Genomic DNA, 25,461 nt, shown 5'->3' on the forward strand with positions numbered 1-25,461 from the left:
CTTGCTAGTTGCGATGAAGTGGGGAAAACCTCATCCCCAGGGAGCTATTTCCCTTGAAAGAAAGAAGAGCACAGCTGGGAGACAGGTGAGCTGTCTGACGTGTGTGGCTGTGAGAGCTGCGCTGACCAGGGAGGACTTTCTGTTTTGGGTAAGACACTGGGATGGGCTTTGAGAGGCCATCTGTCCGTTCATTCGTACACACCTTTCCTTCAGTGCTGTGGGTGAATATCACATAGACAAGAGTTGACATTCATCCTTGCCACACTTTTCTGGAGGAACTAATTGTGGAATCCTTGCCTTTGCTCTTCTTCCCTCTTATTTTCAGCCGTGGCCTGAATTGTTTTTCTTTGGGAGTGATGGCGGCTCTCCAGGTACTTTCCTGCCACACGGGCCCTGTTTACCTGTCCTCTCTCTCCCACGGTGCAGGCGGTGGCTAGCTCCACTGCTGACTGCAGCAGCAATTACGGCGTATATTAGCAATGAACTTTGTTGTTTTTATCGGGCGTTTTGTATGTGATGTCTTTGGGACTTAAGAACAACGTTCTCTTTTCCGGGTCACGCTCGGGTGGCCTGCAGCAGAGCTTCTGAGCCTGCTGGTCAGAGGGACCGATGAGGGTGTGAAAGGGTTCTGGGAAAAGCAGGATGAGGCCACGCCAATGAAAAATACTTGAAAAATGTGTTTTCCCATACAAAGGTTTTCTTTACTCTTCCCCCATCACACACACTCATCGGTGGTGCATAGAGGGGAGATAGGCTTAATTTATGGCATTGAGTGTCCCCTCACCCGCTGCCATGAGCCCCCAGGGGGCCAGGAGTGCCCCTTGGACTGAGGCCACAGTCACCGGGGGAGCCAGGGCCGACGGCTGCTCAGCTGTGCCATCTGGAGTTTCGGATTTGCCGGTAGTTGCCTGCAGGCCCTGGAGGAAAGCCCCGGAGATAAGCAAGGGGCCTGTGCTGTCCCCGGTGGCCATGCTGACCTGCCTGGGTGCTTGGTGGTGGGCTGGGGTCACAGGTGAGGCACCCCCAGGCTTACGTCCGGCTCATTTATGTCCACCGTCAGCCACAGAACTGTACTCATCACAGCTGGAAGGAAGGGACAAGGGTGCTGTCTCCACTCTGTCCATATGCTTTACAAAAGTTAGTACCTATAGGACCCTTGTCACCTGTCCCTCTCTTAGGAGGTGGATGGCGGGGTGATGGGGTTGGCGTGAGGTTTTCTTTAAAGGCTGTTCTGATCTCAGTCATGCCGCTAACAAGCCTTATGGTAAACTTCTGCAGGATCACAAAATCCAGAACTTGGACTCAGAAATTGTGCTTGTATTGCATCCTATGAACAAGCACCCAAAATGACTTTAGCTCCACAAAGGTAGGCAGTATAATTGCTGGAAAGTAGCGCTTCATTAATAGAAAATGCCGTGAAATATAAAACAATTTTATATTTTTTCCTTATCAAGGAAGCATGTGAAGGAAGAAGTAAGTTGCATTTTATAATAACATTTGACGTCTTTGATTTACCTAAAATGGGAATCGATATAAAGCAGACTTCTCTAAAGGGCAGATGAGAAGGGCTTTTTTGCACTGGTTCCATGATGGACTGGTCAGGAGGGCAGGCGTCCGTGTCTGGGTCCCAGGCAGAGGACTGGGCACTCCCTCCCTTCGGTCCCTAACCCCATGTGAGGGCTGGCCCTTGTCTTCCGGCTCCTTCTTCGGGAGCTTGCAGGGAATCAACATTCTTCTGTGGTCATGCCGACACGCCACCTGATAGAAGCACCTTCTCATATCCCCTCTGGCTGCTGGGCAACGGCGCCGGCCAGGCTGTGTCAGGGCAAGGGGAGGACCCTCCACGGCTGCATCAAAATGTAAAACGGAAACTGACCCTCACCCCCCTCCGTGATGCCCGGTCTGTGTGCTCGTGGGTCCCTTGGATGTCCAGAGAGTGAAGGGCCACCTGAGGTCAGTGTAGAAGGAGCGAACGGCCAGGCGCCCACAGAGTGAACACAGCAGCCGGGCCACAGACAAGGCCGAGGAAGCGGGTTGTCTGGTGACCAGTGCTGGAGGAGGGGAGACTGCTGTCCAGAGCAGGTGGCGACTCATGGCCCCAACTCAGCGTCTGTGATCCCTTTTCCTGTGCTCGTGACCCGGCGGTGGGGAGGGGGTGGCCGGAGAACCCAGAAATCTGCAGTGCGTGGCACTTAGGTGATAAAAAGTAGCTGGACAGGTCACCTGAATATTCTCGTGTCTGCACGTCTGCTGTCGAGATAGAAGATAAAATGGGAAGGCACGTGGGGCCATCTGGTGGCCAGGCTCCTGCAGCCACGGCCCGGCCACGTGGCCTCCCGGGCCCTCCAGGGCTTGCGTCTGGACTCTGTGACTTGGGTGAGGTTTTGTCCTCTTCTGAAAGGGAAGAGCTGTTTGCCACCAGGAAAACTGAAACACCGGGAGGGGCCCCTAAGCTGAAGTGAATGTTCTTTTCTAACATTTTTTTCTAAAAGGATAGATTTCAAGTAGAGTTTTTAAACTTTGGTTTTGAAATTTCCTAGGAAATTTCTCTTGTTCAGTTTCCTTTGTATGCAAAGTCAGCTGCTTGAGATAACGGACTGCATCTGAATTGCTGGTGTAAATTCGATATTTTTCAAAATGTAGGTGTATTTGACAAATGACATTGTGTAAATTTAAGGCTTACGGGGTTAATTTGTTACATTCACGTATTGTCATAGATTGCCACTGTAACCGTACTTAGCACCTCTGTCGCGTTACAATAATTATCATTTCTTTTTTAGTGGTTGGGATAATTAAGTTATATCTCTTAGCAAGTTTGATAATTATACTACAATATTTACTACACTGGGCATTGTATCTCTAGGGCATATTTACTACTTACTGCAAGTTTGTACCCTTTAAAAATTCTGTCCTGTCCCCAAAGCCCCCGGCCCCTGGTAACTGCCATTTTACTCTCTGCTTTTACATGTTTGGCTGTTTTAGATTCCATATATTATGAGTGATATCATACCACAAGGAGATATCACCTCACACCTGTTAGAATGCCAGTCATCAAAAATTTAAGGGGCTTCCCTGGTGGCGCAGTGCTTGAGGGTCCGCCTGCCGATGCAGGGGACACGGGTTCGTGCCCCGGTCCGGGAGGATCCCATATGCCGCGGAGCGGCTGGGCCCGTGAGCCGTGGCTGCTGAGCCTGCGCGTCCGGAGCCTGTGCTCCGCAACGGGAGAGGCCACAACAGTGAGAGGCCCGCGTACCGCAAAAAAACAAAAAAGACAAGAAAAAACAAGTGGTTACGAGAACATGGAGAAAAGAGAGCCTTTGTGTACTCTTGGTGAGAATGTAAATTGGTGCAGCAACTATGGAAAGCAGTACGGAGGTTCCTTAAAACATTAAAAATAGAACTACCACATGACCCAGCAATTCCGCTCTGGGTATATATCCGAAGCAAATGAAAACAGGCTCTTGAAGAGATATCTGTACTCCTGTGTTTATTGTGTGTGGCCTCATTCACAATAGCCAAGATACGGAAACAACGCAAGTGTCCCTCAGTGGATGAATGGATAAAGAAAATGTGTGTGTGTGCGCGTGTGTGTGTGCATGTGTGTGTGTGCGCGCGTGTGTGTATACACACACACAGTGGAGTATTCCTGAGCCATAAAGTATAATGAAATTCTGCCATTTGTGATAACATGGATGGACCTTGGGGACATTATGCGAAGTGAAATAAGCCAGAGAGAGAAAAGCAGCATTTTTTTAAGCTAAGTAGGTTGAGCCTGACTAGCCTTCAGTCCTAGGGAGGCGGGGGTGGTCCCTGGTCCTCCTAGTGGGGTGGACTGCGGTGGGCTGGCTGGAGGGTATAGAGGACGCCGTGCTGGCCGCACAGCCTGGTGATTCAGTGGACGCTTCCTTCCTGCGCCTGCGCGGCTCTGTGTAGTCATTAGAGGTGCACAGAGATGTTGGATAGGGTAGGCTTTGGCTCTGCTCCGGAGTCACACACTCCAGGTGGTGGCAGAGGCCGAGGCCAGGCGGCATCTGAGAGCTTGGCAGGTGTGTGCCCACTTGGGGTCACAGCTGCCACCTTGTGCCCTGGGAGGAACCAGGGAGGCAATGCTTCCAGGGTACAATCTTCTCTCCAGGCCGCCAGGCACCCATGCAGGGTGCGGGGCCGTCAGCATGGCGCGCGAGGCTGTGTGCGGTGTTCAGAGAGAAGGCAGGTCCCCCGGCACACGGCAGACGTGCGCTCTGCCGCTGAGATGGGCCTTGAGGAGGGAGGGCACAGAGAAGCCGGAAGACGGGAGGGCAGTGCAGCTCAGGCGGGCTCGTGCCCTTTATGGTAGGGGAGGCTCTCACAGTGGGCTGTGGCATCCGAAGGCTTCCTGTGGGCTGGAGTGTGGACTCCAGCCTCCCACTAGGCTTCCTAGTGTGAGCAGAAGGCGGGGTGGGTAGGACTGAGAGTTGAGCCGAGTGACCTTCATGCCCTCAGAGGTGTGGTTTGGTTCAGAGAGCGCGCCCATGGGACGGCAGGTCTCTTGCTTTCCTCTTCTCTGCGGGGAGACCGTGCCAGCCCCGTGGCCCAGCCCTGCCTGGCTGTGGGTTCCGTGGACAGAAGCGATGCCACCTGCACTCGGGGTGCAGAGCGAGAGGCGCCGCGTGTGAGGGCTCACGCTCAGGAAGCACCCTTGGCCGTGCTTCCAGGTCATCGGCCACGTCAGCGTGCAAGGCCCAGAGACGCCCGGTGGGCTGTGGGCTCGGCCGTGCTCTGCAGAGCGTGGGCCGGGGCCTGGGGTGCGTCCACCCTCCTTGCTGTGAGCGGTTAGGATGGGTTCTCTCCCGGAAGTGCAGGCGGGTTTCCTCATTGCCCTCCGGCCCCACCTGGGCTTGGGAGCTGTGCAGGGGCCCTGAGCTGACTGCCCTTCGCAGGTACGTGCAGTTCCTCAGCGGGCTCCTGTCGGGAACGGTGAAGATGAACGCCTCGCCCCTGTTCCTGCATTTCGTCATCCTGCATGGGACCCCCAACTTCGACTCTGGCGGAGGTGGGTGTCTCCCACGGGGTGAGGGTCTCGAGACGCGCCGCCTGGCGCTGGCCCTCAGTTCCGCGTGTTGACAGCCGATTCTGCGTGTCTTTCAGCATGCCGGCCCTTTCTCAAGCTCTACCAAGCCATGCAGCCTATGTACACGTCGGGGATCTAGTAAGTGTGGCTGCTTTCCTGGGGGCCTCCGGAGGGCCCGGGGGGGAGGGGGCCTGCTCCCGGCTGCCTCTCCCTCTGGAGGGGGGGGGGGGGAAACCAGGTGAGCTAAGAGCAGGGGACGGAAGGGGAGCCGTGGGTGCAATGCCCCCGTCATCCTGCCCAGCAGGTGTCTCGCCGCAGTCACACAGTTGGCTCTGTGAAGGGACGTGGACGCTGGGACCTGGGGGAAGGAGAGGGCCCCGCACACCGTGTGGAAGTAAACACATCGGGGTCTTGGGCCAGGGCCACGGTGGTCTCCCTTTCTCTCCCCTTTGCAGTTTAGACAAAGGTCAGGCAGACATTTCCAGAATATGTACTAATTCTAGACTTATTTGCTTTTTTTGTTTGGAGAAGCGTTTTATGCACATCAATGGAAAATGAATAAAGGTAAAAAATGTTCTTAGCACGTGTCCTCACTCAGAATGAACTGTTATCACGTGTCCGGACCCTGTTGGACCCAGGCACCGGTGAAGCTCGGGCAGCCTCCCCCTCTGCTTACCACAGAGGCTGCTGGCATCGGCATGCCAGTTCTCTACGCCGCGCGCTCCATCGTGCACGGGCCTGGGGCGGGCCGGCGGGCACTGGCTGTGACGTTGCTCTCAGGGCCCTGCCTGGCCCTGTTGGTTTTTCATACGTTCTTTGGACTCATTTTCATAGGAGAGAGTCTGAGGAATTGGATTCCTGGGCCAAGCAGGATAGTTTGTTTAATTTCAATGGTGGGGTTGCTTTTCTCAGAACGTATTCTTTCCATTAAATCATGAAATCGCGTAATGATGTACCTTCTCATTTATTCCAAAGCAACGTCGGCCCAGAAAACCAAAGCAGGATCTATATCGCCATAGAGCCAGCCCAGCTCCTGAAAGGGGACATCATGGTGAGTGTCACGGCCTTGCCTCTGCTGCCAGTAATCATACCTGGAAAGGTAAAAGCAAGTTCATCTTAAAGCAAGAACATGAACGCCGCCTCCCACCCTACCCCGGCCCCGACAAAACCCGAGGGAAGAATGGAAAGTCGCCTCTACCTTAAGGCAGTGGGTTAATTTTCTGAGCGAACCTATTTTAATGAAAGGAACAGATCAATTGGTAGAGCCGCTTGCTGTGTGCACCCTTGAAATTACAGTCCTAGCTCAGCCACTGCGCTTCCCAGGGTTCCACTTACCTGAGCACGGTGTGCAGTCTTAACATGACCTAGGCCTTCCAGGGCTGGGCATAGACATAAAATGTTTTTTTATCGTTAGTGGCCTAGGTGGGAAATACAGCTAGTGTATTGCAGCTTGGTTTATGACTGAAACAGTGGTTTCTCCAGATAGTTTTGATTCTTGGGGCAGAAGCAACACCCTGCTCTGTTCCACCTTCGCCTTTTTTCTATCTTGAATATAAAAAAGTGCATGCATCTAAAAAAAGAGAAATTTGTCTGAAATCAGGAAAACCTTTAAGGCACGTGCGTGCTTCCCGCGGGCACAGAATAGCTCTCCTGGAATCTGTTTGAGCCCCAGGACACCCCATGACGAGAAGATAAGACGGTTCACAAGTTGGCTTTTTATTGTTTTAAGTGGCTCGTCCAGTGTTTTTGAGGAGTCTCGTTAACTTCTCCTAATATTTTGGGTTTTCCACCCTTTCTTCGTGGTTGGTGCACTCCCGCCTTGCCCCATCCTGCGTTCTCAGGAAGGTTCTCGAAGGTAAAGATCCCGGGCACATTCACAGCTGACGCCCCCTTGGCGGGCTCCCCAGGGGGCGCCCCTTCCACCTCCAGGCCTCAGGGGTCTGTGTCCAGAGAGGCACCTGCAGGCCCAGAAGGCGCATGAGGGGGAATAAGAAGCAGACCAACCGCAAGACGGCTCTGTTTCCAAGTCAGCACGTTGAGCACTTTACAGTCATGGTCTTTCACCCTCTCCTCGACCTTGAGATGGAAGAGCCAGTATCCCATTTCATAGGTGGGAGAGCCGAGGCGCAGGGCGGTTGCTACGTTTCCACGAGCCTGTTTTCTCAGCCACGGTGTTGCGCTGCCCCGAGGGAGGAGGGCTTGGGGCTGGGTTCTCCTTCCTGGCTCTGCACAGCAGCTCGTGGCCTCCCCATCTCTGTGGTTAGGAGAGAGGGGAGGGACGCCCCTGCTCTTGTGCTCCTCTACCCAGCATGCAGCCCTGGCCGAGTCTCCGTGGACCTCCCGAGATTGTTGGGCAAAGGGCTGAGCACTTATTGGGCCCCTGCTGTGTGCCGGGCGCCAGCCGGGGCTTCACCTGGCTGTGACTTTTGTCTGCTCACCAGCTCTGTCCTCTGGGTCTAGTTTTCCTCCTTTAAAAAGGAGGCCAAGAGACCCAGAGCGTCTGCGAGAGGGCGGAGCTGCTGCTGGGACGTGCGCCCGGCTGGGCATTGCCCCTGGTCTGGGAGAGGGCTTGGAGTCGGCATGGCCAGGCTGGGTGCTCCCTGGGGTCCGTGATGAGTAGTGGGCCGGGTCCCTTCGTGATGACCCGAGGGAGGGGCTCCGCCTCCAAGAAAGAGCACCTGATTGCGGGCTGGTGGCTGCAGGGTCTTCCCGAGGCAGCAGGAGGTTGCCAGCCCAGAGGCCGGTGGTGGCGAGTCACCTCATCTGCCCCGGATCCCTGCCCCTCCCTCCTCCGTCCTCCTTCCTTCCCTCCTCCTCCTTCCCTCCCTCCCACTGTCTCTTCCCTCCCTCCTTCCTTTCGTACTGTTATTTGTCCAGAGGTCCCGTTTTGAGCTTTCGGAACGTCTGAGTTGGGCCCTAGCACAGGAAGGAAGGGAGGGACGCAGGGACGTCTGTGTCCTGAAGGAGCCTGGCGGGGGAGGTGGACGTCTCGCAGCTGGGACATCCAGAGAGCGCCGCAGCGTGGGTCCTGCTGACTGGGGCCGGCGGCCGGGGGTCCAGCCGGAAGCGCCCTCAGAGGTGTGCGTGAGGCCCTGGGCAGGGGTGCAGCAGTCCCCAGGCCTTGAGGATGACCTTGTGGGAATTACTTGTCCTGGGAGGTTGAAGCCAGATCGTGCAGGGCTTGGATTTTGCCGTCTTCTTTTGGGAAACGTGGTGTTAGCAGAGCTCTTTTCTGTGTCCTGAAAATGCCCTGAATCACCCCTTGAGAGTAACCCTTATAGGACTGTGACTTAGAGAGGTAGTGAGAACGCGGGGGAGGAAGCCCTTGGTCTCGAGTGGAAGGAAGGAAGCCCTGCAGCTACGTACGAGCGACAGCAGACTGGGAGCCGCAGGCCCAACAGGGGCATCACGCAGCCGGGCAGGCCTTGGGTCCCACGCCTAGGCTCCCAGTAGGTCTACGGCTTAAGGGAACTGGGTGGCCTCAGACGGGTCTTGTCCATGCTCGAGTCCCCTTCTGCTGCTGAGTACCGTAGGCGAGCGTCGTGGGGATGAGATGAGCTGGGGCAGCCGGCGGGGGGTGAGGGCCTCGCGCTGTGACCGAGGGCCCACTGAGGCTTGGCCTGGGGGTGGCCACCACCTCCCCGTGCCCCCAGGCGATCGCCTAACGCGCCTCACTGCTGTCCTAGGCCCACGTCGGCACCACTGCCTGCGAGCAGGGTGCCTACCTGAGCATCACGTGCACCCAGCTTCAGCTGGGATGTGGTCTGAGCAGGCGGGTGGGGTCGTTCTGAGGGGACCCAGGTGGGTGGTTGCCATTTGGCCCCGGGGAGCTGGGAAGCGGGGCTGGGGGAGGAGGCGCTGGCAGACATGCTTGGACCCCGCGGTGTCCGCCAGCCAGTGCCGCTGCAGGCGCTGGGAGCCGTCCCCCGGCACACGGCGAGCTTGTCGAAGCCGGCCCTGCTGCAGCAGGGAGGCACCGGCCTGGGAGTTTGGGATGCGGTCGCCTGCACCGTCTGCAGATGAAAGATGGTGCCTCTGGGCACCCATGGCCACGTGAAAGGCGCCTGTCGCCGCGTGTGCTCAGCCCATGGCTCTTTTCAGGTATATTGGTAAGTGGCTTTGAGCCAGTGGCCCAATGGGACTCGCCCTTCCCTGTGCCTGCTTTGCTACTTCTCTGCGGGAAGTCCGCAAGTGTGATTATCAGGCCCTGCTCGAAAAGTTTCCCTTCCAGTGGACACTTGTGCGTCTGCTCGGTGCTGAGCATCCCGAAGCACCAGCTGCAGGTGAAGGCGTCGGGCCAGCGAGGGTTCGGGGAGCACCTGCCCGAGGCCTCTGGAGGCGCACGAGGCCCGGGTGGGGAGGGTGAAGGGCGGACATCGGTGTGGCTAGGGGGCCGTCGGCCTGGGGCCATCGGCCTAGAGCCGTCAGAGTGGGTGGACCTCTCCTCCTCGTACAGCGCTGGGAGGGGCCCTCACGGTCACGGGTGCACAGAGGTGGGGTGCGGCACAGGCCCAAGTGGGAGCAATGGCAAGAAGGCTGGTGTGGGCCTCAGCACGTGGGCTGCAGCCCTCCTTGGAGGTTCTGGGGAGGAAGAACTGGCCCCTCTCTGCCCGGCGATCAGGCCCTTCCTCCCCCGTGGGCACCCCTGCCTCTGCCTGCCCGCTTTCCTGGCCAGGTTTTAGCAAAGGATGGTTTGCGCGCCCTCTCTCCTCCCTCCGGCCGCATCCCAGGGACCGCGTCCCCGTGGCCGTCTCTGTGGCACTCCCTGTCACGTGGGCCCTTTCTCTTTGTGGAGCCCCTCTGCCGGTTCCCCTCCGGCTCCTGGCGGGTCTCCGCACTGCTGTCCTCTGGGCATCCGTCTCCCCCGAGTGCTGGTCCTCTTGGCCCCGTGTCTCTCTCGCTGGGTCCACACTGCCTCTTCTTCACTTCTGCCTTCGGTCCTCGGGCCTCAGGTTCAGCCCTTGGTGCCCGCCAGCCCCCCGGCCTCCATTCTGCTGCTTTCTAGGACCATCCCCACCGGTTCCCCAGACTCCGCGTGGGAGCTTCGTCCTGGCGTCCCCTGGCTCCACTTCTCTCGTCAGTCGTGCAGATCCTCTCCCCACATGGATCCTGAATCCCTGAGCCCTGGCCCTCGCAGCGTGACCCCGTCCGAGCACGGCGTTCCGCAGCCGTGGCCCACCATCCTCCCCGCGGGGGGAGGAGAGGGTCCAGGCTCCCGTATGTGGCATAGGATCCCCTGGGTGTCCTGCGCCCTCAATCACTTAGCCCCAGAGATCCCGTATTATCTGGTTTGTTCTGCACACGGCCCCATGGCCCTTTCCTCTGGGTCTTGCTAATGCCTCGCACCCGTGTCACCCACATCAGGCACGACTGGGGCACACGGCTGTGCCCTCCCCGAGGCCGTGTTTGATGATGCGTCGTGGCTGGGTACCTCGTCTGCCTCCCTAGTGGGTGCCCAGCCCTTGAGGCAGGCGGCTGACTGGTCCCAGCCTCTCCCGAGCCAGTAATTGTGCTCCTCAGGGGTGGCGGCTCACGCTTGCTGGGAGCCAGGAGGGGACCCTGTGCCCAGTGTGCCATCGTCCCCAGCTGACTGCCCAGAGTTGCCCCTGAAGCGGGAGTCCCTGGGCAAGTCCACACCCCAGCAAGAACTGCAAGCTGCCTCTTGCGTGAGGGGACAGCCGGCTGCATGAGCCCTGAGCGACGCTGCAGGAACCCGAGAGGGCTGGCATTCAGGTGTCCTGTCGCCATGGGGTCTCTTGAGGGGAATGTTCTGGGCCGTGAAGTCACCCTGTCTGTGAACTTTTGCTTTCGTTGGAAAGGCCGGCAAATAGGGATCTCTTCACAGGAAACGCTTAACTTGATAAAACCAGCCCCTTCCTGCACCATGTTCTTAACATGGAGTATTTTCGGACTGAATTATTATTTGATTTATACTTCCTGTGTTTACAGTTCATTTTTGTACACTCTGCACTTATTTTTTGCAACGTTATCAGATGGGAGAAGGACGATGCGGGTTACAGCTGGACATGGGTAATTTTCCATCACACAGGGTAATTTTTCCTTGCACCATTCGTGGAAATGATTACCTAGGAGGTTTAGTTTAGCTATTGATCTCTAAGAAGCCTCAAAAGTAGCTCTAGCCTCTTGTATTCGTTTCCCAGGGCTGTCATGACAAAGTACCACAGACTGGGTGGCTTAAACAATAGACATTTCTCACTGTCCTGGAGGCTGGAAGTCTGAGATCAAGGTGTCAGAGGGCTGGTACCTCCCGAGGCTTCTCTCCTTGGTATGTAGATGGCTGTCTTCTCCCTGTGTCTTCACATCATCTTCCCTCGTGTGAGAGTGTGTGTGTGTGTGTGTGTGTGTGTGTGTGTGTGTGTGTGTGTGTGTGTGTGTGTTGTATCTGTGTCCTGATCTCCCCAGTCAGATTGGATTAGGGCCCACCTATATAACCGTACTTTACCTTAACTACCTTTAAGACTTCACCATATGAATTCTGGGGGCACAGAATTCAGCCCATAATACCTGTGTCCATTGAATAAACCCATTCTAGAATAAACCTATTCTAGTAAGGTTAATAGTGAGATCAGGTACCATTGGTTCTCCGGCACCTTAGGCTCTGATTTGTCATTCGTTCTCTCGTTCATTCCCCACAGCGTGTGTCCTGAACAGGTAACATGGTGGATGTGAACGGGAATCACACACAGGTCCCACTTCCAAGAGTTTAGGTTCTAGTTGTTGAGTGAGATGAGCTGGCAGATCACTCTCGTGCAAGTAGGCTTTGGTGTGTGCGCGAGTGCACAGAGGCAGGATCTGAAGGTCCACGGGTGGGAGAGAGGATTCCAGTGTGTCCGAGGAGGAGAGTCTCTGAGGCCGTGCTGTCCGGCCTGGAGGACGGGCCCAGGGCATCCCCACACTCAGACCATAATCTCTGGGGGACACATTATGCTGCATGATCTGTGGGCTCCTTGGAATCCCAGGGCTGTTGGTTCAACCTGAAAATGACCTCAGGGATCAACACAGGGTAGTAGCTGGGCGGCAGAACGTTCCTTGGTGTTTGCCGAGCTTCCTGGGGAGCAGCGTGAGCCGTCTCCCCTCCTGCTGTGCAGGTTGGCTCTGGTTTCCAGTCTCCAGGCGGGAGAAGCCCCTGGGCGCAGATGAACCGTGGGAGACCCCTGCACTGCGGTTTGCCCCGTCCTTCAGTTTTAGGGAGTCATAGCTTGGTGCTCACCTCTGCGAATCCGATGGGCGTTCCTTCAGTGGAGAAAGCTGCGGATGGGGAATGTCTCAGGGCCTTTTCTGTGTAAAGGTTCAAATGTGTAGGCGGTTTAATTTCTCATCAAGAATTTGGCAATGATTGTGACTTGGACAGAATCCTAAGCTGCAGAGAATGCTTTGATAGGCTGCCCACCCCCCCAGCGGCAGAGGGCTCGGCTGGGCTGGCGTCTGCAGAGCCTGCCTCTGCTCTGCAAAGTGGAAGGGAGCTCCCAGGGAAGGTTGACACTCTGCTCACCATCCTGTGAGGCGGAATGTTCTCCTTTGATTTTTTTTTCCCCTCCTTGATTTTGGTAGATGTCAGCCTCCTACACAGATAAACCTGCCTCTTTCCTCATGAGGGATTCGGCATTGAGACTGGTTAACAGAGGTGACAGGGGTCCCGTTTACAAGAAGTAAGGCCTCGTGAGCTCTTTGGGTTGAGAATGCTACGTGGGAAAGCGGAGGGGCCTCCGTCTGTCATTCCTTCGACTTGGGGGCCATAGTGACACCCACCCGCTGTCCAGCTTTGCCTGGACACTGCCGGCACCTTCCCACTGCACACCTGACCCGCCCGTCTTTGCGATGTGCTTGCACCGAGGGTCAGATTTTCGAGTCCACCCCAGAACTTCTAAAGGGCAGAGCCTCAGGTGTTCAGTAAACATGCTTCTGTCGGGTGGGAGGGCAGAGGCGTTGGCGAGCACAGCCGTGTCATTATGTAACCTCGCTAAGGAATTCGCATGGGCCGCAGGCCCGTCAGGAGCCTGGCTGTGGTCCAGAGCCCTGATGGGCTTGTAAACACTTTCCCAGCCACATGCCTCGTCTTGCCGCCTCTGCTTGTGCAAACCCCGTGGCCACTTACGTTCTGTCCTTGTGGGGCGGGGCTCCGTGACCTGACTCCAGCGACCCGACGTCTAAACAGAGGGGACCTTTCTCAAGGAGCCATTGCAAACAAACAGCACCTGAGTTTATTGTTTCTCGCTAAGGGCACTTACGTAAGATCAGGGAAGATGAAGGCGTCCGCAGGCCCCTCTGGATTTGCTCCCGCGGGGGTCGTTAAAGGACTTCTGTTGTGCCGCATTGTCCTGGGACTTGCTGTGTGTACATCCTTCTCCGTCGCTGTGCCGTGGGTCTCCTGGACCTGGATCGGGCCTGATCCGTTCTGCATCTCAGCCCAGCGGATCTACTTGTGTTTTCCTTCACAGCCAGTACTGCTGACCTACTAACGGTTTAGGAAGCGAGTTTCAGCCTTGCCACCCTCTGAAATCATTTTCACCTCCAAGTGAAATCATGGTTAGTGCTGGCGCTGGATACTGCAGGTGTTTTGACTTAGGTAGGCAGCCGTCCAGCTTCTTAAACCTTTAAGCCTGTGTGGTTGTAGCATCGTCTTCGAGCACGCACATTCCTTGACGCCTGTGTAGACGGCCGCCGGGGCCGCCAGCAAAGCGGGTTGAAATTGTTGTTTCAAATGCAGATCCTCTAAGATCCAAAGGCAGAGGATGGATGTGCTCTTAGAAACTCTCTGGGGAGACCTAGGTAAATAGAACTGCTAAGCTGGAGGGATGAAGGGGGTATTACAGACCTCAATCTCTAATTGGTGCAAAATGTGACCAATACTTCCTACCTTAAAAGGCGCATGTTGGGCACTACTGTGAAGCAAAATGCTGACGGTTCTTTCCGTGGAGTGCTAGGAGCCTGAGTCTGGGCTCCTGTCACTGATGCTACGAAGATTTATTGGTGCGGATGATGCTTCCTTGCTGGCTCTGCAGGGGGTGCCAGAGGCCCCCGGGCGGGGCTCCTGCTGGGTGGGTCCGTCTCCTTTCCAGCTGGAGCCGCCAGGACCCCATGTGACCGAGATGTCTGCGGTTTTCTTGCCTTCAGGAGACAGTGGGGGTCATTCTTGAGGTGGCCAGGAGGACTGGAGGGGATGGCGCGTACCATCCTGAGCAGTGGGAAGAGAAGTCCGCGGTGAAACAACGGGTGGGAGTGTGGGAGGCTCAGGTCTCCGCCAGCGAGGGCTGTCAGGAGCCCCGGAAACCCCGCGGCGAGGGCACGTGTGCGCAGAGGGCGGCTGCTCTGCGGCAGTGGGATGCCCCTCTGTTCCTCCCACCCTGAGCCCTTGTCGTGTGAAAAACCGGGAGTCTTCAGACACTAGGGTCATGCTGGGCCTGGGGAGGTGCCGGTGCCCCAGAATGATTGGGAGCTAGCAGCCTAGGGAGGGTGAACCCGTTTGCTGTCCCTCCCGTGCCCCAGGGCGTGTGGTGACCTCTGCCTTCCCCTGCCCGGTGTCTGGAGTGGGCTGGGATTCGTGTGCGTGTGTGCGTGCGTGCACGCGCGTGTGTGTGTCTGCTGTGATGAGTGATGGTGAGACCAGAGGAGGGGAGCCCACAGAACGTCTTGCGTTCTGGGGAAGGTGGGAGCCGGGCCCGGGGGCTCTTGGTTGGCATGAGCTGCCGTCAAGAGCTGTCTGCAAGATGAACCCTTTAACTCAGAGCAGGAGAAGGTGTCCCTGTAAGGGAGCTGTCGCTGGGCCTTCTGCACTGCCCGAGGCTGCGTATGCCTCTACCCAGCGCCTGCGACGCCCCCGTGTCCACCTGGGGCCAGCTTGGGGGAGCTGCCAGCTCTGTGCAGCGTGACCCCGTGGGCTGGCCTGGGGCTGCTTCCCTCAGTGGATGTCAGCTTCTGGAGGCCTTGCTGGGTTACTTTACAGCCTCAGTTCCCCTCAGTATCGATAAAGATTCAAGGGCCAGACTGGTGCGCGCCTGAAACTCTCTTTCCTCTTCTCCAGTCTTCTCCCCTTTTTCCCTCGTACTTCCAAGGTACCAGTGGAAAAAGGCAAACGGAGGGGGGGGGTCCATCACCCCACAGAGATGGGCACGTCCTCTGCGTGGGAGGCTCCACCGCAGCACGTGTGGGACCTCTGCTGAGCGGTCAGCGCGGTCAGTGTGGGGCAAGGGCCTTGGAGGGGTGAGGATGCGGGTAGCACACTCTGGAAGGAAGGCTGAGAGGACAGCCTTTGAGGGGGCCTTGCTGAGGATCCAGAGACCCCAGACGGGGCGGGAGAGGACTTGCGGCCGGCAATCCATTTGCTGTTGGAAAGCAAATTGAAGGCTTCACGCTTCTGCAGAATTCTCGTTGGCCGGTTCCCTGGCCAGGGGCCGGAGGCCAGGCCTGAGTCTCGATCCCCACCGGCCGCGTGTGCACAGGCCGCCTGGCACCTCCCGCCTCGTCAATGCTCAGCTCGTGTGTGTCAACGTGAAACACTCCCCTGACGGTCTGTTTACGTTTTTTCATCAGACTGTCTCCTTGTAGATAGCACAAAGGTAGACGACCTCTGGGTCCACCCTAAGGGGCACAGTTCCTGACACGCCGGCCGCGGCTCCTTGGGCCTTTATTTTTTCTCTCGACTGGTGGTTTCACTGGTGAAGGTTCTAGACCGGTCGCGGGAGGCATGCTCCCGCATCGCTGGTCTGGACGGGCAGTGGCCTCGCACAGAATGGTTGAAGCCCGGCTTTTTCCGAGCAGAGTCTCTCTTGTGAGCGCGGCTACCTCTGAGGTCCCTGCACCTCCAGACTCCCCTCCTCCCGGGCACGCTCAGTGCACGGAGTGGCCACCTCTGCTGAGTGTCTGAGGGCGAGATCCAGCCTGCTTCTGGCCTTGGCCCCCTGGGGACCCTGGAAAGGGGCCCTGCCCTGCCGGGGGAGGGAGGAAGGGTCCCCTCTCCTGCAGCACGCCACCCCGCCGTGACCTTCGAGCCCTCCTCGTGGCCAGCGCCATCCACAGACCCCTCAGGCAGGGGCAGGGAGGCCCCCGTGTAAAGGTGGGAAATGACGCCAGGGCCCCTCCCCTGCCCACCCTTCCCTGCCACGTGCCAGGAAGGGGTGCTTCCACCCTCCGGGGCAGCACAGTCACTCCAGGGGCCTGAGCTGCTCCCAGGGACCTAGGGCCACGGAGCCACAGCCTGAGTTCAAATCACATCCCTGGTGATTCTGGAGACTGGTCTCAAGTGGCCCTTCAGGATGTCTGGACAACCCAGCAGTGGAATTTCAATTCCAAGGCCTCTCTCCCTTTCCCCTTCCCTTCCTCTCCCTTCTCCCCATCTCTCTCTCTCTCTCTGAATTATAGCACGCAACATAAATATTGAGCGTAGTCCAGAAAGTGGTGACCACCTCCTCCTTTCATGAGAACAGAAAGGCTTTAAGTTGAAACATGGAGAGTTTAGATGAAACGAGGAGGAAGAGGCCACGGAATTTCATTCCTCAGCCGTCTTCCAAAGTAGAGGTGTGGGCCGTCTGAGGACGGAGGACTGTGGGATTCCTGCCCTGTTGGGACAGCGCAGGTGTCCTCCGGAAGGACCAAAGCCGCGGTGACGTTTGCAGCCCGTCTCCTGGGTTGGGAGCTGCTGGCGGCTGCGCGCACTCCCAGCCCCTCCTGGAAGGGAGCGGCCTGTGTACCCCCCGACGAGCGCCCTCCGCGGGCACGGGCTCCCCTGAGGACACACCCTCTTTACCGCAGGTCAAGTGCTACCACAAGAAGTACCGCTCGGCCACCCGAGACGTCATTTTCCGCCTGCAGTTTCACACCGGGGCTGTTCAGGGCTATGGACTTGTGTTTGCAAAGGAGGATTTGGACAACGCCAGCAAAGGTGAGGACCCTGCCCCGAGTCCAGACTGTGGGTATGGGGAGTGGACCCTAGGCGGGCGACCCCCGGTGGCCTCATGTGTTTCTTTCACTGTTCTCCCCCGCTCCACCCGTAAGTCAACCTATTGACAAAATCATTACCAGTCTCACAAAAGACTGGCAACTGACCCAACAAAGAAAAATTTCTAGAGAAACGGTGAAACTACTGATACTTCCTCTGTCATTGGTGCTCTGTTGGAGATTTGAGAAGGGTGTTGTCCTGGTTGGAATATGAGGACAAAATTCATCCACCCTTTCCCGTCTCATTGTCTCCAAATTTGTTGACATAGGATTTCTTTTTTAGATGACCGTTTTCCTGATAATGGGAAGATTGAGTTAGTCTTCTCAGCCACTCCTGAGAAGATTCAAGGTGGGTAGAATGCAGAATGCTGCAACCAGGGGGCAGGATGCTGACCTGGTTGGGCGATGCATAGGCTGGGGCCTCTGTCTGGCTTCCCACCTCTGCACATAATTGGAAATATAATATATTTTAAAAAATAGTAGGATATTAGACAGTGGGAGGGCGTTGCCTTAGAGACAGTAGGGCCCAGGTGGGTCAATAAGACCCCAGAGGTGGTGTGACTCACCCAAGGAAGGGCCCAACCTTAGGACCGGGGCTGTGTCTTGATGCCCTGTGTACTTCTCCCTCAACAAACAGCGACATGTTTTTACAGAGGATTAGAAATATAGTAGACTGCAAATATTTATGAGCAAAACAGACTCTCTCCTTCCTTCTAAGAATATATTTAAAGGGAAATCAGTCCCTTTGTCGTGGAGGCAAATGGTTCATTTCCATCACCAAGAGCCATACTCGTGAAAGTTTTAATTCAGTTTTTAATAGCTGTGGAAAAGAAGCACCCTACCTCTGTGCCCAGTGCCATAAATTTAGGCGTGAACTATTAAATGCAAGGCTGTGCGGTGAGAACCCTCCTGACAGCCTCAGAATGATCAGGGAGCCTCGAGGGAGGGCCCAAACCTGCCCCTTCCGCCCACCTGCCCTGAGGCCGATCCTCTGGGTCCTTGACCTGCCAAGCCATCCGGGTGATCCCTTAGTGCAGAGACAGCGCCCAGAGCCCCGTCCCCGGTGGGGTGGAGGACCGATGTTCGTCTTTCCTTTCTGCCAAGTGGTGTTCACTGTTGGTCAGTTCATCCCAAACAGTGCACAGCAGCTCTGATGACTGGAGGGCTTGTGGGAGGGGGCTGGGCTTGGACACTCAGATGCGGCGGCTTCTCTGCCTCCTCGCTGGCAGATGCCCAGAGGCACCGGCTTCTCTCTAACTAACTTACCCCCATCCCACCGCCCTGCAGGGTGTGAGCATTTGCAAAACGACCACGGGGTGATTGTGGACTTCAACACGGCAGACCCGCTGATCCGCTGGGACTCGTACGAGAACCTGAGTGCAGACGGTGAAGGTGAGTCTGGTTACCTTGTGTCAGTTACCAGAGAATAGGGCCCAGAAAAAGCAGCCCGTTCACGTTTAGATCAGAAATCTCCTTGCAGTCTGCTTGGAGGCTGGGAACCCTGCCGTCCGGGACCCCTGCCGTTGTGAGTCTGAGGGCACTCGTGGGAATCAGGCTTGGTTTTATTTCTGTTTGCTCATTGCACTGGTGTCCTGGTTGTATGGCTGCATCATTTAATCTCTGTTTTTGTGAGTCTGTCTCTCTCAAACATATTCTCTCTTTGCCACGGGATATGCAGTTTGGGTCACAAGTATCATGAAGGAGGAAAGGAATGAAGGGGGGCGTCTGCCAGGTTTATAGAAAGAAGCCCCTGGAGGCTGATTTCAAAGAAGAGGGATCAGTCTTCTTCTAGGCACTTGAGAACACTGGCCTTTCGTCTTTTTCAACCACCAATTGAGAACAGACCTGATTTGGGAGAGAAAAATCAAAACATTTTTGTCCAGTTACTTTCATCCAGACATTAAATAGCTAAAAGCAAGTCTTGTGGAGGTAACTCCGCCAGTGCCCATCTTTGTGCATCTCTGGGCTCGCAGGGACCGGCGGCTGGGGATGTCTGCGGTCCACGCCAGGGGGCGTGAGGCTCCTCTACTTGTCCACCGGGGATGTCTGGGCTCGTGTCAGTATTTTTGCGATGCAGACCCTTCTGCTGTCTAGAGGTGAAGCCCGCGTCACTATCGTACTTCAGGCGCGGTTTCTAAATGCCGTCTGTGTGTTTCACGGCAGGGGTGGCCCCTGTCTGGTTTCATCACCTGACTGCTCCCTTGGAGCCCCTGACAAGCATCCGCACATACCTCTAAGCACTGTTCCAGTGCCTGGTACACCCACCACACTGCACTCCATCAGAGGGAGCTCTTGATTTTTTTTCTTAGACCGCTCGAATCTACTTTTTTTCAAAATTGAGGTATACTGTTTTGTTTTTTTTTTTTGCGGTACGCGGGCCTCTCACTGTTGTGGCCTCTCCCGTTGCGGAGCACAGGCTCCGGACGCGCAGGCTCAGCGGCCATGGCTCACGGGCCCAGCCGCCCCGCGGCTTGTGGGATCTTCCCGGACCGGGGCACGAACCCGCGTCCCCTGCATCGGCAGGTGGACTCTCAACCACTGCGCCACCAGGGAAGCCAAAATTGAGGTATACTTGATGTACAATATTATATAAGTTACAGGTGTACGACGTAGTGATTTACAATTTTGAAAGGTTATACTCCATTTCTAGTTATTATAGAATATTGGCTCTATTCCCTGTGCTGTACAATATATCCTGTAGCTTATTTATTATATACATAATAGTTTGTACCCCTTAATACCCTACCCCGATCTGGCCCCTCCTCAATTGCACTTGATCTCGGTGGAACTCATGTGGCGTTCCGAGTTCTCGTGGTTGTTAAGTGCTGCCTCTGTGGCCCCTGCTGCCAAGGCCCTGCAGCCCCTCGCATAGCCACCTTCCAGGAAGCAGACACAGCTTCCGTCACATGGAAACATTACCCTTCCTGAAGTTCCCTCCCTTCCCCCAGCTCTCCAGGGCTCCTCGGTGAGGCTGACCTGCATCGGCGAACTCATTCCTGATGCCCTTAGCTCTCACCTGGAGCTGCAGCCCCTTGCTTGGGTCCCTGGAGGAAGGCGCAGCTGGGCCCCCAGACCTGCAAAGGCGGGGCCCTTGGCCGGCAGGAAACAGAGTCTCAGCCATGCTTCCATCAGGGCAAAACTCTCTCCAGGGTTTGGTAGCCTGTGGAACCGTGTCTTTTGGCTAGAAAATGATGCTGCAGCCCTCTTCTATCTGCACTTCCATCCCTAGTCCCTACTGATTGAAAAAAAAAAAAAAAACCAAAAAACGCACGCACACAGAAGCATTACGTAAGCTGTATTTATCTTTGGAAATCCCTGCTGTCCTGGAATGGACCCTCCACAGTGGCCTTCTGTCAGGGACCTTGACCCCCCTGTTATGTCTGAGTGAGGATGTGGACAAGTGATTCCAAGTGTCCTGTCTTCATTGTGGAGAGTCACTCCTCTGCTCCTGGCTCTGTGGCCCTGGCAGGGCGATGGGGGTCCCGCTCCCCCATCAGCATTTCGTGGGGCGCTATTTCAAGGAGAGAGGAGTTGGGAGGGGTGAGGGCAGACAGCGGGGCAGCCTGCCGGAGCCTCTCCTATGCCATTTTATTTAATCCACATCGAACCTGTGACCCATTTTAGAGATAAAGGGGGCAGTTCCCAAGAGAAATCAAAAGCTAGACATTGGTGAGGGGTCCTGGTAGCCATTCGGGGTTGTGTACTCTTGGTGATCACGGGTGAAGCTGGGTGAGTTGTTGTGTGTTCGAGATCACGCAGGACAGAGACCGTGGAAACGGGACTCAAGTCTGGGCCTGTTTGACCCCACTGCTATTTGGTGCAAACCTCATCCTTCCAGCTGAAAACCTGCTGGTTCCTGGGCCAGGGTGAGGCCTGCAGACAGCATAATCCCCTCTAGACAGTTTGAAGAGAAAAGATACATTTCTAGGGCACTGGGTGGCGAGCTTCTGGACAGATGTGACTGTCTACCCCAGTGGGCTTGACCGTCTCTGGGCGCTGCCCTCGGGGCCCCGGCTGCACGGTGAGCCGTCTGCTCGGGGCCCAGGAAATGGAGTTGAGCTGCGTTGGGCGGCCCCACTTGCGTCGGGTGACAGGACAGGGCAGCGAGCGCCGTTCTGTCTAAAGACCCCTTACCGACCCTATATTGGTGGTTCATTAATACTGAACTCCTGGCTGGCAGCCCTGTAACTCGTGCCTGAGCAGAGCTGATCTACACCCGTGTTTCCTCCATAAGGCACCTCGTGGCCTCCGGCTCTGTGGAACAGCGCTTCAGCGCTTTGCTGGGGGGCCACTGTAAATAGAAAAAGCACCGACAAAGTGCACGGAAATGCAAAAAGTGTGGCATGAAATAGGCCTGGAGAAGGCCACTTTATGGTGTGAGAGCTGAAAGGAGAAGGCAGGGGTCCCTTTGTTCCGCCACAGCTACGAGCCTGTGTGTGGGACCCGGGAAACTTCTACCACTCTGTGCATGTCAGTGAGTGACCACGAAAATGCTGTGTGTATTGATTTGAGGGTTACAAGTAAGGAATTCTTAGTGAGCAGGTGAATTTTCAGATATGGAATCACGAATGATGGGGACTGGCTGTACTTACTGTTTCTGTTCCTTTTGTCCCTCCCGCGGGGCTAAGTCCTCTGCGCTCAGGGACCACAACCGGCCCGTCCCAGGGAGGTCTAAGCGTCACAGCTCTGCCCCAGCTGCCTGGGTTTGTTTTCCTGCCTCTCTGCCTGTGCTGTGTGGCCTTGGACAAGTTACTGTGTCCTTTCCTCCTCTGCGCGGTGGGAATAGTGTAGCTCCAGAGCTGCTGAGAGGATGCAGTGAAATGGTCAGCACGAGGCACTGAGCACATCCTTCAGATGACGGGGTCCTATAAACAGTGTGATCACTTCCTCTGAAGCCCAGAGATTGATGGAGACCCTGGTGTAACATGAGGTCGGTGAAGGTGTGTGGCACCCTGAGATGTGGGAGAAGCACGTGTCTGTCTTTCCCTGCACGGTCGGGTGGCAGCACAGCATGGCGACACCAAGTGGGGCCTTGCTCTCGGCTCTGGTGACTTTTCTGTTCCACCCAGAAAACCTTTCTCTTCCCGTCTCTCATCTTGGCGCTGACGCTGCTCAACGATGAATGTCGCTGCTGCTGCAACTTCTCGTGGCACAGAGCGCGTTGTGCCAGCAGGCTGTGATGGCTGGGGGGGTGCCCACCGCACCGCACGGGTCCCTGGACTCGGGGTGCCACGCCCAGAGGCAGTGTTGAGCCCCCGCTGGAGGCCGGGAGTGACGCAGGATCCCAGCAAAGCAAGTGCGCACAGCCCCGCCCCTCTCTCCCACGAGGGCTGCGGCTCTGGGGCTGCTCTCCTGCTCTTTCTGTCTCGCTCGACGAGGCACGTCCTTGTCTGAAATGGCCTATTTTAATTAGATCATCCTAGAGATAACCCCAGCTCTGGGAGTTCTTTTCTATTCTACATACATTTGCCCTTTTTCACGCGTCTCATATTTCCTTAGGGGCTGCCGTGTTTCTGATGCTGTGTTGAGCTCAGGGAGAGAAAATAAGCAGACATACCTATGTGTGTATTTGTGTATGTATGTGTGCATGTGTGTGCGTGTGTATATATGTGTTTAATATACATGGTGTGTATGTGTGTTCGTGTGTACATATGTGTGTTTATGTGTACATGTGTGTATGTGTGTGTGTGCGCACGTGTGTGTATGTGTCATCAGTGTCTGGCCACGGCCACCACTCACTGAACGCCTCCACTCTCTGTATCCAGACTGAGAAGAACTTGCTTAGATCCTGCGCCCAGCCAGGCTTTTCCGAGCATGGCTTGCTTTGACGGTTCAGAGCAGAGTGACGGCGTTGACCCGGCCCACGCTGTGTCAAATGCTGATGGCATTTGCGTTTAGATGGATGAGGTGGGCCTCTCGCTCGGACCTCAGCAAGCACCCTCCTTGTGCTCTCTTGATTTATAGCCTCTGACCCCCTGGCCTTGCCAGGTCCCCTTCCAGGTGTGAACCCCTGACCCAGAGTTAATCCTCCCCTGATAAGGGATTTCAGGCAGCAGTTGGGATGGAGGGCCTTCATCTTATCTGAAATACAAGAGTCTCACCATCTGTGCTAAGAACCGTAAAGTCCTTCGGGCGTTAGCGTTTTGAAATGGACTGGATCCTGTCAGAAGAGTTAAGTGCGATGTCAGAAGCTGGTAATGAGTCATGACCGGCCCTGAGCTGCCATCTCAGAATCCATTGCTTTTCTAGCCCAAGTGGTGTCAGAGAGATCGACTCAGAATTCATGTCGTCCTGGACGAGTTTGCATGAAGTAGCCCGTGTCAGTCTCCCGGGGATGGCTAGAAGCATTAAGTAGCGTTACCCCAGGACAGACCGTGAACAGAGGCACTGAGAGTTGGCTTGACTTCACCGGGGTCCTTGGCCCCCAACTTGCCCCCATCCCTGTGGGACCCACCGCAGGAGCGAGCGTGTCCTGTGGGACCTACCGCAGGAGCGAGCGTGTCCTGTGCTCTGGGGCAGCGTTCTGAAAGGCAGGTGGCTGTTGACCTGCCCGCAGCTCCAGTACCTCCCTAGACTCCAGCCAAGTGCATGTTTATCCCGCTCTCACTTTTTCCTCCTGCCCTTTATGACTGGTGTCGGCATCGCTCCTGCCCTTCGATGCTGCACCTGCTGTAGCAGCAGGCACCTGGGGATCCCCGCCCGTGCCCTGCATCCCGTCTCTGGAGCACTCTGTCACTGGCGCCCTGCCTTGGGAACCAGCAACTCGTGGGTTCTCTGAGAGATGAAACTAGAAGTGGGCCCGACCCCCTGGTTTCCCTAAAACCCCAAGTCACACAACTTGTACATGAGAGTGAACTCAGAGCGTGTGTACATGTGGCGTGGGGAGGGGTTTGTTTCCTGTCCCCTTGTTTAAAAGCTCTTGCAGACCCACTTTTACCAGATTGCATCTCAGTCGAGCCCCTCCCAGACGCTTCCCTCCCAGCCTGGACAGTGGCACGTTGGCTGGGTGAGTTAAGCTCAGATCCAATCTGGTGAATTTCCTTCTGTGTCCTCCGTGGGGAGAACTTCCTCAATAACGGGCAGGACTGCAGCCTTCCCTGCAGAGCCTGCTGGTGCATTTCTGCCAAGACAGGGCTCAGGCATTTTGGCAATGTCACCAATACGGGAATGACTCCAGACTTGAAGTGTTTGACCACCAGAAGCAAAAGCCTGAGAGAGAAAGGGGCTGAGCTGCTCGTGAGCGTCCTCCTCCCAGCACGTGCACGCATCCCCTCCTTCCGTCTCGTGCCTGATGTGGTTGCAGTGTCACCCTGCCTCCCATCTCTTCAGACTTACCGAATGGAGGGGGTGGGCTTTTAGATCCCACAGATGTGACTTTATCACACGTTCCCTTTGCAAAGGGCTGCAAATTGGAGCGGACCCAGGGGTCCTCAAGAGGGTAAAGTTCCCCACGAATTAAGGGAAAAGGGAGGTGTTTTGTAAGAAGGGGCAGCTGGGAAAATCCTTTATTTTGTCTCTGTAGAGACAGTTATCACGTGCCTATTCCTTTTAAATAAATGGGTCTCTGCCATTTATTGGGATGCTCTCTTGGCGACGGTATTGATGGTGGCAATGAGGGTGTTCCTGGGGTCAGACTCTACGTCCTGTAGCTCTAGGAGTCCAAGCAGGTACTTCAGGAGGGGCTGGAGGGAAAGCATGGGCTTCCAGAGGGAAAGGAGTTTTGGAAGGAGTGGGGCGGGGGCAGAGGTACCTCTTCCGGCCTCGTGGTGGGCAGCTGTCCCTCTGGGGCCTGGGGCCGGGTCTGGCCAGGCAACTGTCACCACTTTCTAATTCCAGAACATTTCTGTCAGCCCCAAATGAAAGCCCGTGCCCACTGGCAGTCACTCCCAGTCCTTCTCTTCCAGCCCCAGGCGACCTCGTCTTCCTTCTCTGTGAATTTCCCTCGTCTGGGCATTTCACACAGTGTGTGGCTTTTGTGACAGGTGTCTTTCACGTTGCCTGATGATTTGAGCGTTCATTCATTTTGTTTCGGTACTTCCCTCCTTTTTCACGGCCGAATAATGTTCCAAAGTGTGGCTAGACCCCATTGTGTTGGTTCATTCATCAGCAGGTGGGCATGAGGGTTACTTCCACCTTTTGGCTATTGTGATTAATGCTGCTGTGAGCCTTCTTATACATGTTTTGACCTTGGGCTGTTCTTACACTGCCGATGTTTCCTACTACTTTGTGAAATTTCCACTTCTTTTAGTCCCAGTTGGTTTTCCTTTTCTGGATATTTCTTCTGTCTTTATGGGTATCACACCAGGAATCACACTGAACGTTCTGCGGGTCTCCTGTCCCACTTTGCCGACTCCTCCCAGGAACATTCGGGAACCCACCAAGTCTTTTTCAGGTCACCCCACGCACAAAATTCTACCTCTGTAGCTTTGAAAGGTTTGAGGCCTTTCAAAAACACT

At 55.8% G+C, this 25,461-nt stretch overlaps 1 protein-coding gene across 10 annotated transcripts in view; it reads left to right on the forward strand.

The window, feature by feature from the left end:
- TNS3 (tensin 3) overlaps nt 1-25,461 on the forward strand; it is a 227,821-nt gene that overhangs the window by 116,092 nt on the left and 86,268 nt on the right. For all 10 annotated transcript variants that reach the window (XM_033862800.2, XM_033862804.2, XM_033862803.2 and 7 more), the window contains 6 exons: nt 4,920-5,032; nt 5,128-5,188; nt 6,026-6,101; nt 16,820-16,949; nt 17,289-17,354; nt 18,293-18,397. In XM_033862800.2, coding sequence (XP_033718691.1) covers nt 4,920-5,032; nt 5,128-5,188; nt 6,026-6,101; nt 16,820-16,949; nt 17,289-17,354; nt 18,293-18,397 — 551 coding nt within the window. The remainder of the gene's footprint in view (nt 1-4,919; nt 5,033-5,127; nt 5,189-6,025; nt 6,102-16,819; nt 16,950-17,288; nt 17,355-18,292; nt 18,398-25,461) is intronic.

The sequence above is a fragment of the Tursiops truncatus genome, chromosome 9, assembly GCF_011762595.2.
Source record: "Tursiops truncatus isolate mTurTru1 chromosome 9, mTurTru1.mat.Y, whole genome shotgun sequence".
In the NCBI taxonomy this organism is placed as follows: Eukaryota; Metazoa; Chordata; class Mammalia; order Artiodactyla; family Delphinidae; genus Tursiops; species Tursiops truncatus.